General features: G+C 40.8%; 1 protein-coding gene across 1 annotated transcript in view; it reads right to left on the bottom strand.

Moving 5' to 3' along the window:
* Window positions 1-13831, bottom strand: part of LOC145394062 (glutamate receptor 4-like) — a 56219-nt gene that overhangs the window by 18010 nt on the left and 24378 nt on the right. Inside the window, exons 7-10 of the mRNA XM_080268067.1 lie at window positions 12342-12540; window positions 9381-9625; window positions 8527-8618; window positions 7809-7822 (exon numbers count right to left, since the gene is read on the bottom strand). Of these exons, the coding sequence (XP_080124193.1) occupies window positions 7809-7822; window positions 8527-8618; window positions 9381-9625; window positions 12342-12540 (550 nt within the window). The remainder of the gene's footprint in view (window positions 1-7808; window positions 7823-8526; window positions 8619-9380; window positions 9626-12341; window positions 12541-13831) is intronic.

Genomic DNA, 13831 nt, shown 5'->3' on the forward strand with positions numbered 1-13831 from the left:
AGAGGTGAAGCTGGTATTTACTTCCTGAGAAACATCATCCTTATTCTCTTTCCTGTTACCTGTACTCTGAGTAGAGGCAACGTACTGACTCTCAGCTTTCCTTTTTCCTCTAAAATATCTCTTGTGAGTGAGAACATACTCATCAGCTAAAACTGCAGCATCAGACAAATTATCTATTCTTTTCTCATCAAGATATAGGCTTACATCTTTACTAATACACCTTTTGAAATCCTCCAGCAAAATCATCTGCTTAAATTTGTCAAAATCAGTATCCACATTCTTAGAATTTAACCACTGCTCCAACAAATCTTCTTTGATTTTTGCATACTCAACATGGGATTGCTTATCTTGCTTGTAAGTTGTCCTAAATTTTACTCTATAGGCTTCAGGAACAAGCTCATAGGCCTTAAGAATCAGGCTCTTAACTACATCATAATTATCAAATTGATCCTGAGGCAAAGATGCATAAGTTACTTGAGCTTTACCGGTGAGAACAGTTTGAAGGAGTACTGGCCAATACTCCTTAGGCCAATTAAAACCTGTAGCTACCCTCTCAAACAACTGAAAATACTTTGTTAAATCAGATTCATTAAAAGGAGGGACAAGTTTAACATTTTTAGCCACATCAAAATCATCAGAGCTAGATGATCCAGTTCCACCTTGTTTCATGCGATACTCATGGTCTGCCTGAATCCTAGCAATTTCAACTTGTGCCTCAACCTCCCTAGCACGGGCCTCCTGCAGGGCTAGCTGTAACTTAGCTAATTCAATCTGCGTTTGCTCATTTGGAGGAGTTACATTAAACAAGCTTTCATTAATAATGGCAACAATTTGATCTTTAGACTGATGAGAGCGAACAACAAATCCCAATTGTTGAGCAACAATCTTAAGTTCATTCTTTGTTCTGTTTTCTATATCACACACTGTTTGCACATTTGACAAAAAATCTTTGGCTTCATCAAGTGTAGAAATAGTAGCCATCATGAATATATCACAGTCACAAAATATCAAACAATATCCTTATGATAATATCCTGAATATCCTGATATGAGGTCGCCAAATTTATGTTACGGAACAGAGAAAGATAATGTACACTTTAAGTGAGAATACGAAGAGTCACTACTGTCCCGTAAAGTTCCAGGTTCAAAACAAAAGAGTTAGGTAAAATTACAAGTTAAAGTTTAATGCACAAACTAACAACAAAACATTCAGAACTCATAAGGATAATGTAATGGCAAATAAACAGGTTAAATATATGGTTAACTGCAATAGCCTCTATTAACACGAAATTAGCAAAGAATAAATTTATCTAAGTCAGCCCTGATAAAATGAGATACCAGATAATACTCAGTGAATGCCAGATAAATAATTACAGATACAAACTATTATCAAAAATGACTGACAAAGAACCCCACACGAATCACAAAAACTTCACTAGGCCTACAAATTAAACTTATGCTATACAGTACAAGAAAAATGCAACAACAGTTATACTCAAATTACACACAGCTGCTAGATGGTTGGAGATTTCTTGAGCACTCACAATAATAATATCTGTACAGGGGAGGACAGAGATGTGAACAAAATGAGGAGCAGATCTAAGTGGCAATGATGCAGAGACTGAGCTCAATATATAGGGGCCGGCAGAGCCTGATACAACTTGTAAGAGGACGCGCAAATGAAAGCCATGGGGACATAGAGTTCACAATCCCGCTCTGGACAACAGAGAGAACGACTTACTCTACTATAACGGTAGAAGGGGGGGACTGAGGCAGAACACGCTCGTGATCAAACATGCAGCATACTGTGCGTTAAAATTACACAAAGGATGATGAAATCATAGGCTATGTAACACCTCCCCACAAAGAAAAAAGAAATTTACAAAGGAAATTTCTTATTACTCTAAAACAATCTGTCTAAAGTCTAGATAAGCAATCTGCAATAACATTTTCTTTCCCCTTGACATGTTGTATGTCTAATGAATACTCCTGAAGAAGTAGACTCCATCTTGTCAATCTCTGATTTTTATCTTTAAACTTACTAAGGAATTTCAGTGGGTTATGATCGGTATAAATGACTATGGGGTCAAAACCAGAACACAAATAAAATGAAAAATGCTGTAAACCCAAAATCAAGGCCAAAAGCTCTTTCTCAATAGTTGAGTAGTTCTTTTGAGGTGGAGTGAACTTCTTACTGTAATAAGATACAGGATGTTCAATACCCTGATCATCCTCTTGCAGCAAAACAGCCCCAGCTCCTGTATCACTTGCATCAACAGCCATCTTAAAAGGCTTAGCAAAATTTGGAGTAGCGAGCACTGGCTGACTTAATAGAATAGCTTTAAGTTTGTTGAAAGAGGATTCACAGTTATCGGTCCAGACAAATTCAACTCCCTTTTTCAGTAGGTCTGTAAGTGGTGATACAAGAATAGAAAAGTTAAGAACAAATCTCCTGTAATAACCTACCATTCCCAAAAATCTTTGTAGCTCTTTCCTACTTTTAGGTCTGGGAAGATCACTTATAACCTGAACCTTAGCTCCTGGTGGTGCAACATGTCCATCACCAATTACATACCCAAGGTACTGAACTTTAGCTTGACCAAACTCACACTTTGATAAATTAGCTACAAGATTAGCATGAACTAAACGGTCAAGAAATTTACTGACATGGCATAGGTGATCTTTCCAGTTGTCACTGAAGATTAATACATCATCAATATAAACAACACACCCTGCCAAACCCTCTGTTACAACATTCATGAGCTTCTGAAATGTGGCTGGTGCATTCTTCATACCATACGGCATTACTGAACATGCAAAAGCCTTTCCTAATGTTACAAAACATGAGATCTCCCTAGCACGTTCAGTCATAGGTACTTGCCAGTATCCCTTTAACAAATCAAACTTACTTATGTACCTAGCCTTTCCGATCTTGTCTATGCAATCTTCCACACGAGGGAGAGGGTAAGTGTCTGTTTTGGTTATCTGATTAACACGTCTGTAGTCGATGCAAAGCCTCTGTGACCCACCTGGCTTAGGGACTAGAGTGACAGGAGAACTCCACTCGCTCTGACAGGGCTCAATCATCTTGTGGTCCAACAGGTAGCCAAGCTCCTTCTGGATGAGAGGAACTTTCACTGGGTTCACACGGTAAGGAGGCAATTTAATTGGCTTTGCGTTTCCAACATCGACATCATGCATCAACACAGTGGTTCTTCCTGGAGTGGCACGGAACACTTGCGGGTACTCCTGCAGTAATGCCGAAAACTCCTGCCTTTCCTTGGGTGGTAGATGAGAAAGCTTAGTCTGGAGATCATTCATGATATCAGGATTCTTCCCCAAACTATCACTCAGGCTCATACTGCATGGGAGAGCTTCACTTGCAGACTCGGGTGGAACAGCTACAGTGCAGACTGGATTATTTTCGTCCCGCCTGTGATATAACTTTAGCATGTTGATGTGACATAGTTGCTTGCTCTTTCTACGATCTGGTGTGGCGATGACATAGCTGACATCACTGAGTTTCTTCTCCACGAAATAAAGGCCACTAAACTTGGCTTGAAGAGGTTGCCCATGAACTGGTAGCAGAATCAAAACCTGATCTCCTGGCTGAAAGTGGCGTAACCTGGACTTCTTATCATACCAAGTCTTCATCTTCTCCTGAGCAGCTCCTAAATTCTCTCTCGCCAGCTGTAAAGCAGTGGACAGCCGTTCTTTGAAATTCATCACATACTCCAGCAGGTTGACGTCATCTTCCTCCGACAGCCAGCATTCCTTGAGTAACTTAAGGGGTCCTCTTACTTCATGGCCAAACAGTAGTTCAAAAGGTGAGAAGCCCAGTGATTCATTTGGAGATTCTCTTGCAGCAAACACAACGAATGGAAGACCTTTATCCCAGTCTTTCTGATGTTCCAAACAGTATTTCTTGAGCATCGATTTGAGTGTTTGATGATATCTCTCCAACGCTCCTTGGGTCTGGGGATGGTAAGCTGAAGACGTGATCTGGGAGATGCCCAGCTCTTTCAGAGACTGCTTGAAAACATTTGACATGAAATTACTTCCTCGGTCTGACTGTACCTCCTTGGGCAGACCAAACTTTGTGAAGAACCCTAGCATTTCCTTAACCACGTTCTTTGCTGAGATGTTTCTAAGTGGAATGGCTTCAGGATAGCGAGTAGCCATATCTATCATGGTCAACACATAAGAAAATCCTGAAGAAGTCTTAGGAAGAGGGCCCACAATATCCACCAACACACGGGTGAAAGGCGCCTCAAAAGGAGGAATGGGAACTAGAGGTGCAACCTTTTCGGTCTGATTACACTTTCCCACAACTTGACAGGTGTGACAAGACTTACAATACCAGGAAACATCCCTGAAGATACCTGGCCAGTAGAAGTGTTTCAAAATGCGTGCCACAGTCTTCCTCACTCCAAGGTGTCCTGCCAAACTGGAATCATGAGCCACTCGAATGATATCCTGCCTACAAACACGAGGGATGACAACTTGATGTACAACCTCCCATTCACAGTCGGCTGATGCTGTTGGGGGTCTCCACTTCCTCATAAGTACTCCTGACTTTACATAATAACAAGTAGAAGCACCAGCTGACTCTTCCTCACTGCAAGCAGAGTTAGCTAGACCTTTCAACTCAGGGTCAGCAACCTGCAACTCAACCAACTCTTGACGAGACAAATTATCAACACTACGGGGTACTGCCTCATCTGGTGAGTGGTCCAAATTAGCAAGAAAAGTGTCAGCTAGGATAACATCATCATCATCATTATCCTCTAAATCACCAGTAACTTTAGACTTAGCCCTAGTGACAGCACATGCAGGGAACACATCAGGGACATCACAATCCTGGGACGCAGCCACTGGCTCACTAGACAACTGAGGAGCTGGACACACTTGACTTCCACCAATATCATTTCCAAGTAAGAAAGTTACACCTGACATTGGGAGTGTCTCAACCAACCCAACCATAACGGAACCATTAACAAAACCAGACTCTAAATTCACTCTGCACAGAGGGACAGAGAAGTAATTATTCCCTACACCTTGTAAGATTACAGTTTCATCAGAGGAATTAACATTAGAGCCTAGAACACTGGTCAGCATAAGGGATTGGCAAGCACCTGTATCACGATATATTTTAACTGATTTCCTGTCATTACTGTCCAGAGGACTGACAAAACCATCAGACAGGAAATTAGCACATGAACTCTTGAGAGTGTCACCCACGTTACTGCTCAAAAGAGGAGCTCCATCATGAGAATTTAAGTTACCCCTCAAAGCAGGTTCAGTTAACTCAGTTAAAGCATTCTGGGAACTCTCAAGAGTGGACACTAGACCAATTGACTGAATATTTAAAGACTCCTTTTTGTTCACATCACGCTGTCTCCTGAAACATCTCTCCGTAGTATGACCAAGCTTACTACAATAAGTACATTTACTTTTCTGAAATCTAGAGGTGAAGCTGGTATTTACTTCCTGAGAAACATCATCCTTATTCTCTTTCCTGTTACCTGTACTCTGAGTAGAGGCAACGTACTGACTCTCAGCTTTCCTTTTTCCTCTAAAATATCTCTTGTGAGTGAGAACATACTCATCAGCTAAAACTGCAGCATCAGACAAATTATCTATTCTTTTCTCATCAAGATATAGGCTTACATCTTTACTAATACACCTTTTGAAATCCTCCAGCAAAATCATCTGCTTAAATTTGTCAAAATCAGTATCCACATTCTTAGAATTTAACCACTGCTCCAACAAATCTTCTTTGATTTTTGCATACTCAACATGGGATTGCTTATCTTGCTTGTAAGTTGTCCTAAATTTTACTCTATAGGCTTCAGGAACAAGCTCATAGGCCTTAAGAATCAGGCTCTTAACTACATCATAATTATCAGATTGATCCTGAGGCAAAGATGCATAAGTTACTTGAGCTTTACCGGTGAGAACAGTTTGAAGGAGTACTGGCCAATACTCCTTAGGCCAATTAAAACCTGTAGCTACCCTCTCAAACAACTGAAAATACTTTGTTAAATCAGATTCATTAAAAGGAGGGACAAGTTTAACATTTTTAGCCACATCAAAATCATCAGAGCTAGATGATCCAGTTCCACCTTGTTTCATGCGATACTCATGGTCTGCCTGAATCCTAGCAATTTCAACTTGTGCCTCAACCTCCCTAGCACGGGCCTCCTGCAGGGCTAGCTGTAACTTAGCTAATTCAATCTGCGTTTGCTCATTTGGAGGAGTTACATTAAACAAGCTTTCATTAATAATGGCAACAATTTGATCTTTAGACTGATGAGAGCGAACAACAAATCCCAATTGTTGAGCAACAATCTTAAGTTCATTCTTTGTTCTGTTTTCTATATCACACACTGTTTGCACATTTGACAAAAAATCTTTGGCTTCATCAAGTGTAGAAATAGTAGCCATCATGAATATATCACAGTCACAAAATATCAAACAATATCCTTATGATAATATCCTGAATATCCTGATATGAGGTCGCCAAATTTATGTTACGGAACAGAGAAAGATAACGTACACTTTAAGTGAGAATACGAAGAGTCACTACTGTCCCGTAAAGTTCCAGGTTCAAAACAAAAGAGTTAGGTAAAATTACAAGTTAAAGTTTAATGCACAAACTAACAACAAAACATTCAGAACTCATAAGGATAATGTAATGGCAAATAAACAGGTTAAATATATGGTTAACTGCAATAGCCTCTATTAACACGAAATTAGCAAAGAATAAATTTATCTAAGTCAGCCCTGATAAAATGAGATACCAGATAATACTCAGTGAATGCCAGATAAATAATTACAGATACAAACTATTATCAAAAATGACTGACAAAGAACCCCACACGAATCACAAAAACTTCACTAGGCCTACAAATTAAACTTATGCTATACAGTACAAGAAAAAATGCAACAACAGTTATACTCAAATTACACACAGCTGCTAGATGGTTGGAGATTTCTTGAGCACTCACAATAATAATATCTGTACAGGGGAGGACAGAGATGTGAACAAAATGAGGAGCAGATCTAAGTGGCAATGATGCAGAGACTGAGCTCAATATATAGGGGCCGGTAGAGCCTGATACAACTTGTAAGAGGACGCGCAAATGAAAGCCATGGGGACATAGAGTTCACAATCCCGCTCTGGACAACAGAGAGAACGACTTACTCTACTATAACGGTAGAAGGGGGGGACTGAGGCAGAACACGCTCGTGATCAAACATGCAGCATACTGTGCGTTAAAATTACACAAAGGATGATGAAATCATAGGCTATGTAACAATATATATATATATATATATATATATATATATATATATATATATAGGAGCCTCTGTGGTACAGTGGTAGAGTGTGCGTTTCGTACACGGGTGGACCAGGGTTCGCGCCCCAGCAGGGTAATAAACTTTGGGAGTGTTCACCCGGCCACGTACTGCATTGGCGGACACAAGGGGTGCTGTGGTTGAACCAGTGTCGCTTACTGTAAAGTATACTTGCACCCAGTCGGCTTGTGTGGGCCGATTACACTTGGTTCACAGACTACACACACACATCCAAAGCCATTCCAACACTACAATTACACTTACAAGCACTTCTCACCCTACATACAATCTCTACCAGACAGCCTAAGCCACTTGGAAGAGATACATTGGCTGTATCGTCCCGACTTCGGTCGGGATAGGCCGGTCCTGCAGTGGATACTCAAACGGCTGATGATGATGATGATGATATATGTATATATAAATGTATATATCATCATCATCATCAGCCGTTTGAATATCCTCTGCAGGACCGGCCTATCCCGACCGAATTCGGGACGATACAGCCAATGTATCTCTACGAAGTGGCTTAGGCTGTCTAGTAGAGATTGTATGTAGGGTGAGAAGTGCTTGTAAGTGTAATTGTAGTGTTGGAGTGGCTTTGGATGTGTGTGTAGTCTGTGAACCAAGTGTAATCGGCCCGCGCAAGCCGACTGGGTGCAAGCATACTTTGTAGTAAGCGACACTGGTTCAACCACAGCACCCCTTGTGTCCGCCAATGCAGTACGTGGCCGGGTGAACACTCCCAAAGTTTATTACCCTGGCGGGGCGCAAACCCTGGCCCACCAGTGTACGAAACGCACACTCTACCGCTGTACATATATATATATATATATATATATATATATATATATATATGTATATATATATATATATATATATATATATATATATATATATATATATATATATATACTTTATATATATTACAGAGCAACTCTTGCACATCTTTTTGATGCTTCTAAGCCTGAAATCACCCATTTTGATTGATTTCAAACATATGATAATAATTTTCAATGGATACTATTACTACTACTACTGCTAATAATAATAATAATAATAATAATTATTATTATTATTATAATAATGAAGAGGAAGAAGTATTAATAATCACCACTACAATTATTACTGCACCCGGAGGAGGGGGACCTAACCTGCGTATCCTTGCCACATTCGGAGTTATCGAACCACCACTTGTTCTTCAGTCTGTGCAGGTCTCCACTCTCCTTCAGGCTCAGTATTGCCAAATTGAGGCTTTCCCTATGGACAGCAGGTAAAGGGGATGATTAGAACGTGTATAGGAAGAATGAGGAAGAGAATGAAAGAAGACAAGGAGCGAGTGATATGGGGAGGGGATGGAGAAATTGGCAATTAGGAGGGAGAGAGAGAGAGAGAGAGAGAGAGAGAGAGGTGGGGTGCAGAGGACGTTTGGTATGTGTGTGCAAGATTTAAAAAAAATATATACCATATAGGCTACCACACCATAAAAATTTTCCAGCAAAAGGACGGAAATTGCCAAGTTAAAGTGTTTTATCTACAACTCATCTTCATCCCAGTGCAACATCTTTGTTACATACTTTGCTCTGAAATACTGAAATGTGACTCTTTAGGCTTCATTCAGCTGTTGGCAAACACATGACGCCAATGATACCTCTTTACCCAGGCCGTGTTTCACGAGCATAAGTTCGGCGTCTGATGACTGCACTTGCATTCTGTGCATGGGTGAGATGGGTCTAAGGCATTCCTTACGGGGGCTTAGGTAGGTCTCTCGCCTTAAAAACTCCTGTGTATCCGGGTCCAGATTATGTCCATATTTTCATACCGTTAAAGGAAAGTGTTCATTTTACTCTTCATACCTCCAGACAGCTTCATCCAGCCTAGGAGAGACTTTTTAAGCTGGAGGCGTCAGACATATTCCCCGTTAACCTGTTCTGTATCAGAGATCTTCCCCATGCAAGATAATATTATGTTCCCGTACTGAACGGCTCAAACCTATTTCTGACTGATATTTTCTGTACTCACTTAAGCGGCGAGTGTGGAAGGGTGGCCACGCCGTACCCATTGGAGTTCAGGTTGTGTCCGATCTTCATGGTGTCGCAGGGAAGTTGTTCATTGATGAAGTCATTCTTGACACACTCTAGCAGAAAGGCGTACTTGCCCTTTGACGTTCGTACCCGCTCAATGCCTTCCTCGTACGTGGACGTGAACACATGTTTACGCGACGACATGAACTCCCACATTCGACTGTACACACTTACCCTGGAACGCTGAAAAGGGTGAAATAATAAACTAGTGGAAACAACAATATAACACCAACAGCAAGAACAATACTGAAGAAACATTCTTGAACAGTAAGGTGAAATCGTACGGTGATTGGTACAATACAATATGCTGATCCCCTCACAGTGCGTGGAAGTGAACAGATTCTTGCAGGAAGACAATACTCTTGGAATGCTGAAAAAGAATGCAATTATACAATGGTTGTTTTTATGTGGCCTATACTTAAACGGACAATGAGCTGTTGCGAAAACATATTAAAAAATAGTCGCTGCCGTTGTCTACACCACCATCATCATCATGACCACAGCCAGCACAACCACCACCACCATTGCCATCTAATCGAACTGTCCACAAATCGACCCCAAAGCACTGTTGGGACCTCTTTTTCCCCTTCAGTCTGGTACGATTTCATTTAAGTTAAGAAAGACCTCGTACTGAAGAGATTAATGAAGGCTGTGTTTAACTCTTCCAGTCTGAAATGTCAAAATAAATAAATAAATAAATGAAAATCTGGTGGCGGCAAGAAAAAGGGGAAAGGATGTCAATGATGAACTTGACTCAGATTTTTGTCTTGATGCAGCTTATTTCATGCAACTCTGGCAGAATTAGACAGTACTGTACCCTTCATCCTCTCCATAGCACTTCATGACTAGTATCATATTCTAGTGATACTCTCTTATTAACACTCAGTATTGAAGTTGGAGAGAAGGCAATTTTAGGCCAAGTTAGAGTAGAATAGTGAAAAACTTCATCCCATCAATCTTATGATGTGTTGTTCATTGAATTATCTGTATAGGATAGTTCATGGGACACAACAAGCAGTTACGACACCGACTACGAAACCACATCAGTGTATTACCAGAGTGGGTGGCATTATGAACATTGTGAGTTTTTAACTATCTTTAATTACAATAACCAGAACAGGCCTATATACAGAACCTAAAACTAACAAATGAACACAATACTCGTACATCACAGAGTAAGCTCATTTATAACACCTGATGATCAACACAGCATGCTGAAACTCTCAATGTCTTAGTACTATATCCAATGTAACAGTGCTTTCATGTAAGACTGCACTATACTTCTCTAGTGGTCACCAGTAGCCTATCTAAGCACCACACGCTTTTACCACACAGATATGTATCTTATTCATCATGATTTCTTTAACACTTCACCAAATAAGCCACAAAGTAATAATGAACATCCTGTGGTACATGAGTGAAATACTGAAGCACAAACAACAGGTGACCCAAATAATAACTGGCTGTCTTAACTTGCTAGTAGTTCTTGTCTGTCTGCACTATTGCCGTGGGCACTTTACTACACACTGCCGAACTGCCTCGTGCACTCATTCCCCTTCCAGCACAAATCCGTAATTAATACATTGCACAAACCATAATGGTATCTCCACATGTAAGCTTGAGAAAGTATAATGAATTCCACCAATCACAAGTATCAACATATAAATTGAATGAAGAATATATTATAGTACTCAGTTCTGTACCCAAGAATGTACTGCCTACACAGCAAAACAGAATTGTGTACATCATTCATGAACACACACAAAAGCCAACAAACCAAGGATGTCTAAGCATATATATAAGTAAGAACTAAACTCCGCACGTTATACACACACAGCCACGGGTAGTACTACTCTGGGTTACGTTATTCCGGGTCTAATGGCCAACAACCCTACGTTAAGAGTACATAACACTTACCAATCTTCTGTGCGCATTTGGCTTTACCACACACAACACAATAGTGTGAACCCCCGACCATGTTTTCCTCTTTTAATACCAGGTTCACATGAGGGAAAGCCACTTCATCTCACACCATTTATTGAATATAGGCAACCATAGTTCCTTTGTCTTGATTAGTTCATTTCTATATGATCTGACAACGTAATTTTATATGTAGCTATGTATCTCATGTGGTTTCACGAGTTTTAAGCAATCATTTTTCAGGTAGAAAGAAGTTAAAATGGCAACAGTCGAAGTATGGTCATGGCAAAATGTCTGTTCCTCAAGCACGTACTTTGTTTATGTGCAGAAAACAAACTTTGTCGCCAACGCCACCTGCATTCATTACACAACACTATCATGCTCTGAGGTTCCATTCAGGATTAATGGCCCTTTTAGAGCTTCAGGCATCTGGCAATAGATAGATAAATAGACTATCATCATATACAAGTCTATGGTCACTGCAGACGACCCTGATTCAGCTCTGTCCTGACTGACAGCTGATGACGTCACAACAATGCTATCCACAATCCCTGAATGACCAGCAAAGCACTACGATTCACCAAGTGACAATACACAGTAATTTGGTGTTTGTGGCGTGACACTGTTACCATGACAACCCAGCCTCCTCTTGCTACCTTTAGACATTTGAGATTGGCCGAGACTTCGGACCACTTGAGAATAAATGAGCACTCCTAAGTTGAATACTATTGCCAGGAGGTAGCTAGAACACAAACATACCACACTGGACTGAAGGAATTAAACCAACTGGGATTAATACACAAACCAGAAATAACCTGAACCCCCCCCCATACACACACACAGTCGTCTTCAACAAAACTCGATTCCATAGAAAGAGTAAGTTTGACAGACTCATTTGTAAAGCTTAAACCTCTTTTTTTATTTACCATCAATTAACTAAGTCATAATATATGAAAGAGAAAAAAAAACATTGGCTTACCTCGAAAAACTTCATGGATGATCCCCCTTGGAGCGTGCCATACTCCACCTCAGTCTGACTGGCCAAATCGTCCACAGAGTTGATGGGGGTGACCAGCCTCTCGACGGTGAGGAAGGCGGCCAGGCTGGCGGTGTACGAGGAGATGATGATTAGCGTGAAGAACCACCACGCACTTCCCACGAGACGACCCGACAGCGATCTGCAAGGTGAGTGGTGATGGAGGTAATATTCTGTGAGAGTAAGAGGTGTGGAAAGAGCTGTGAGGGATGGAAAGTGTGAAAAAGGTGTATGGATGATGAGTATGATGATCAGCATACAGAACCACCACAAACTTCCCATGACACAGCCCGACAGCAATGCGAAAGGACAGGAGTGGTGGATGCACAATTCTGTGAGGGGTAAGGGTACTGTACATTTACACTGAGGCAGGAACAGAACGTATTCAGACGCAAACTCTCCGATCGAGTTGGTCACAATAAACCTGTAAGTATGTCTCGCTTCATAGGCCATGCTCTACATAAACTTTTTCTTACTGCCACACGCAATGTAGTTGCCACTGAGTAACGGATTGGTCACAAAGAGAATAATTTTTTTTTATTTTTTTTTATACCAACCTACATGATCGGACAGTCTACGTCAGCAGATGTTTTTTAGTTTATTTTGGCCTCTGTGAGGTGTGAAGTAATCTATGAGGGAAGGAATGTGTGTTTAAAAGGAGTATAGTTGTTGCTGATGGATGATGATTAACGTAAAGAAATACAATGCATTCCCCATGACACGGCCCGAGAGCGACCTTGAAGGTGAGCAGTGGTGGAGGTTATATTCTGTGAAGGGGAAAGTTTTGGAGAGAGATCTGTGAGGGAATGGCGGTGTCAGAGAGGCCATTTAAGCCAGAGATCGTCTTCTATAATACATTCTTGCCACCTACAATTTTATTAAACTAAAGCGAGGTTTTTCGAAGTGAAGAGGTAAGATACGAGAATTAAAACTTCATTAACCCCTTTCCCACAAAAGGTCCTGCCTAAATTGCACAAATCATTTGGTGTCAACATAAAGAATACCAAAGTCATGATATTGGAGGGCTAACCACTTCACGACGGTGGCCTCTTACATTTTACCCCTGCTACCACCAAATAAATGTACAGTATTAGGCTTTCGAGAGATTTTTCGAATTGTGAGAGTCAGACACAGCCCTCATTATACTGTTCACTGACAGACGTGCATCCTATTCCCGAGGTCTAGGTAGCGTCCTTGGCTTCGCAGCACTTTCTGAATGATTTATTCCGCATACTCTTGTTTTACTCTCTTGTACTAGTACGTTATGCAGTGCTGTCTGCTTCTGCCTTCACCTTTATCATTATCATTGCTTTTTTGTGTCTGCCCTCCTCTCTTCCTATATCTCCCATCTCTCCCGTCACTTTTTATTGCTCTTCTTTCCTTTTCAGGTGGCTTTACATTGAGTGACAAGCCAAATGGTTTCCTGTAACTCA

Source organism: Coenobita brevimanus, chromosome 1 (assembly GCF_032717465.1).
Source record: "Coenobita brevimanus isolate Jiangsu-jjx chromosome 1, ASM3271746v2, whole genome shotgun sequence".
Classification (NCBI taxonomy): domain Eukaryota; kingdom Metazoa; phylum Arthropoda; class Malacostraca; order Decapoda; family Coenobitidae; genus Coenobita; species Coenobita brevimanus.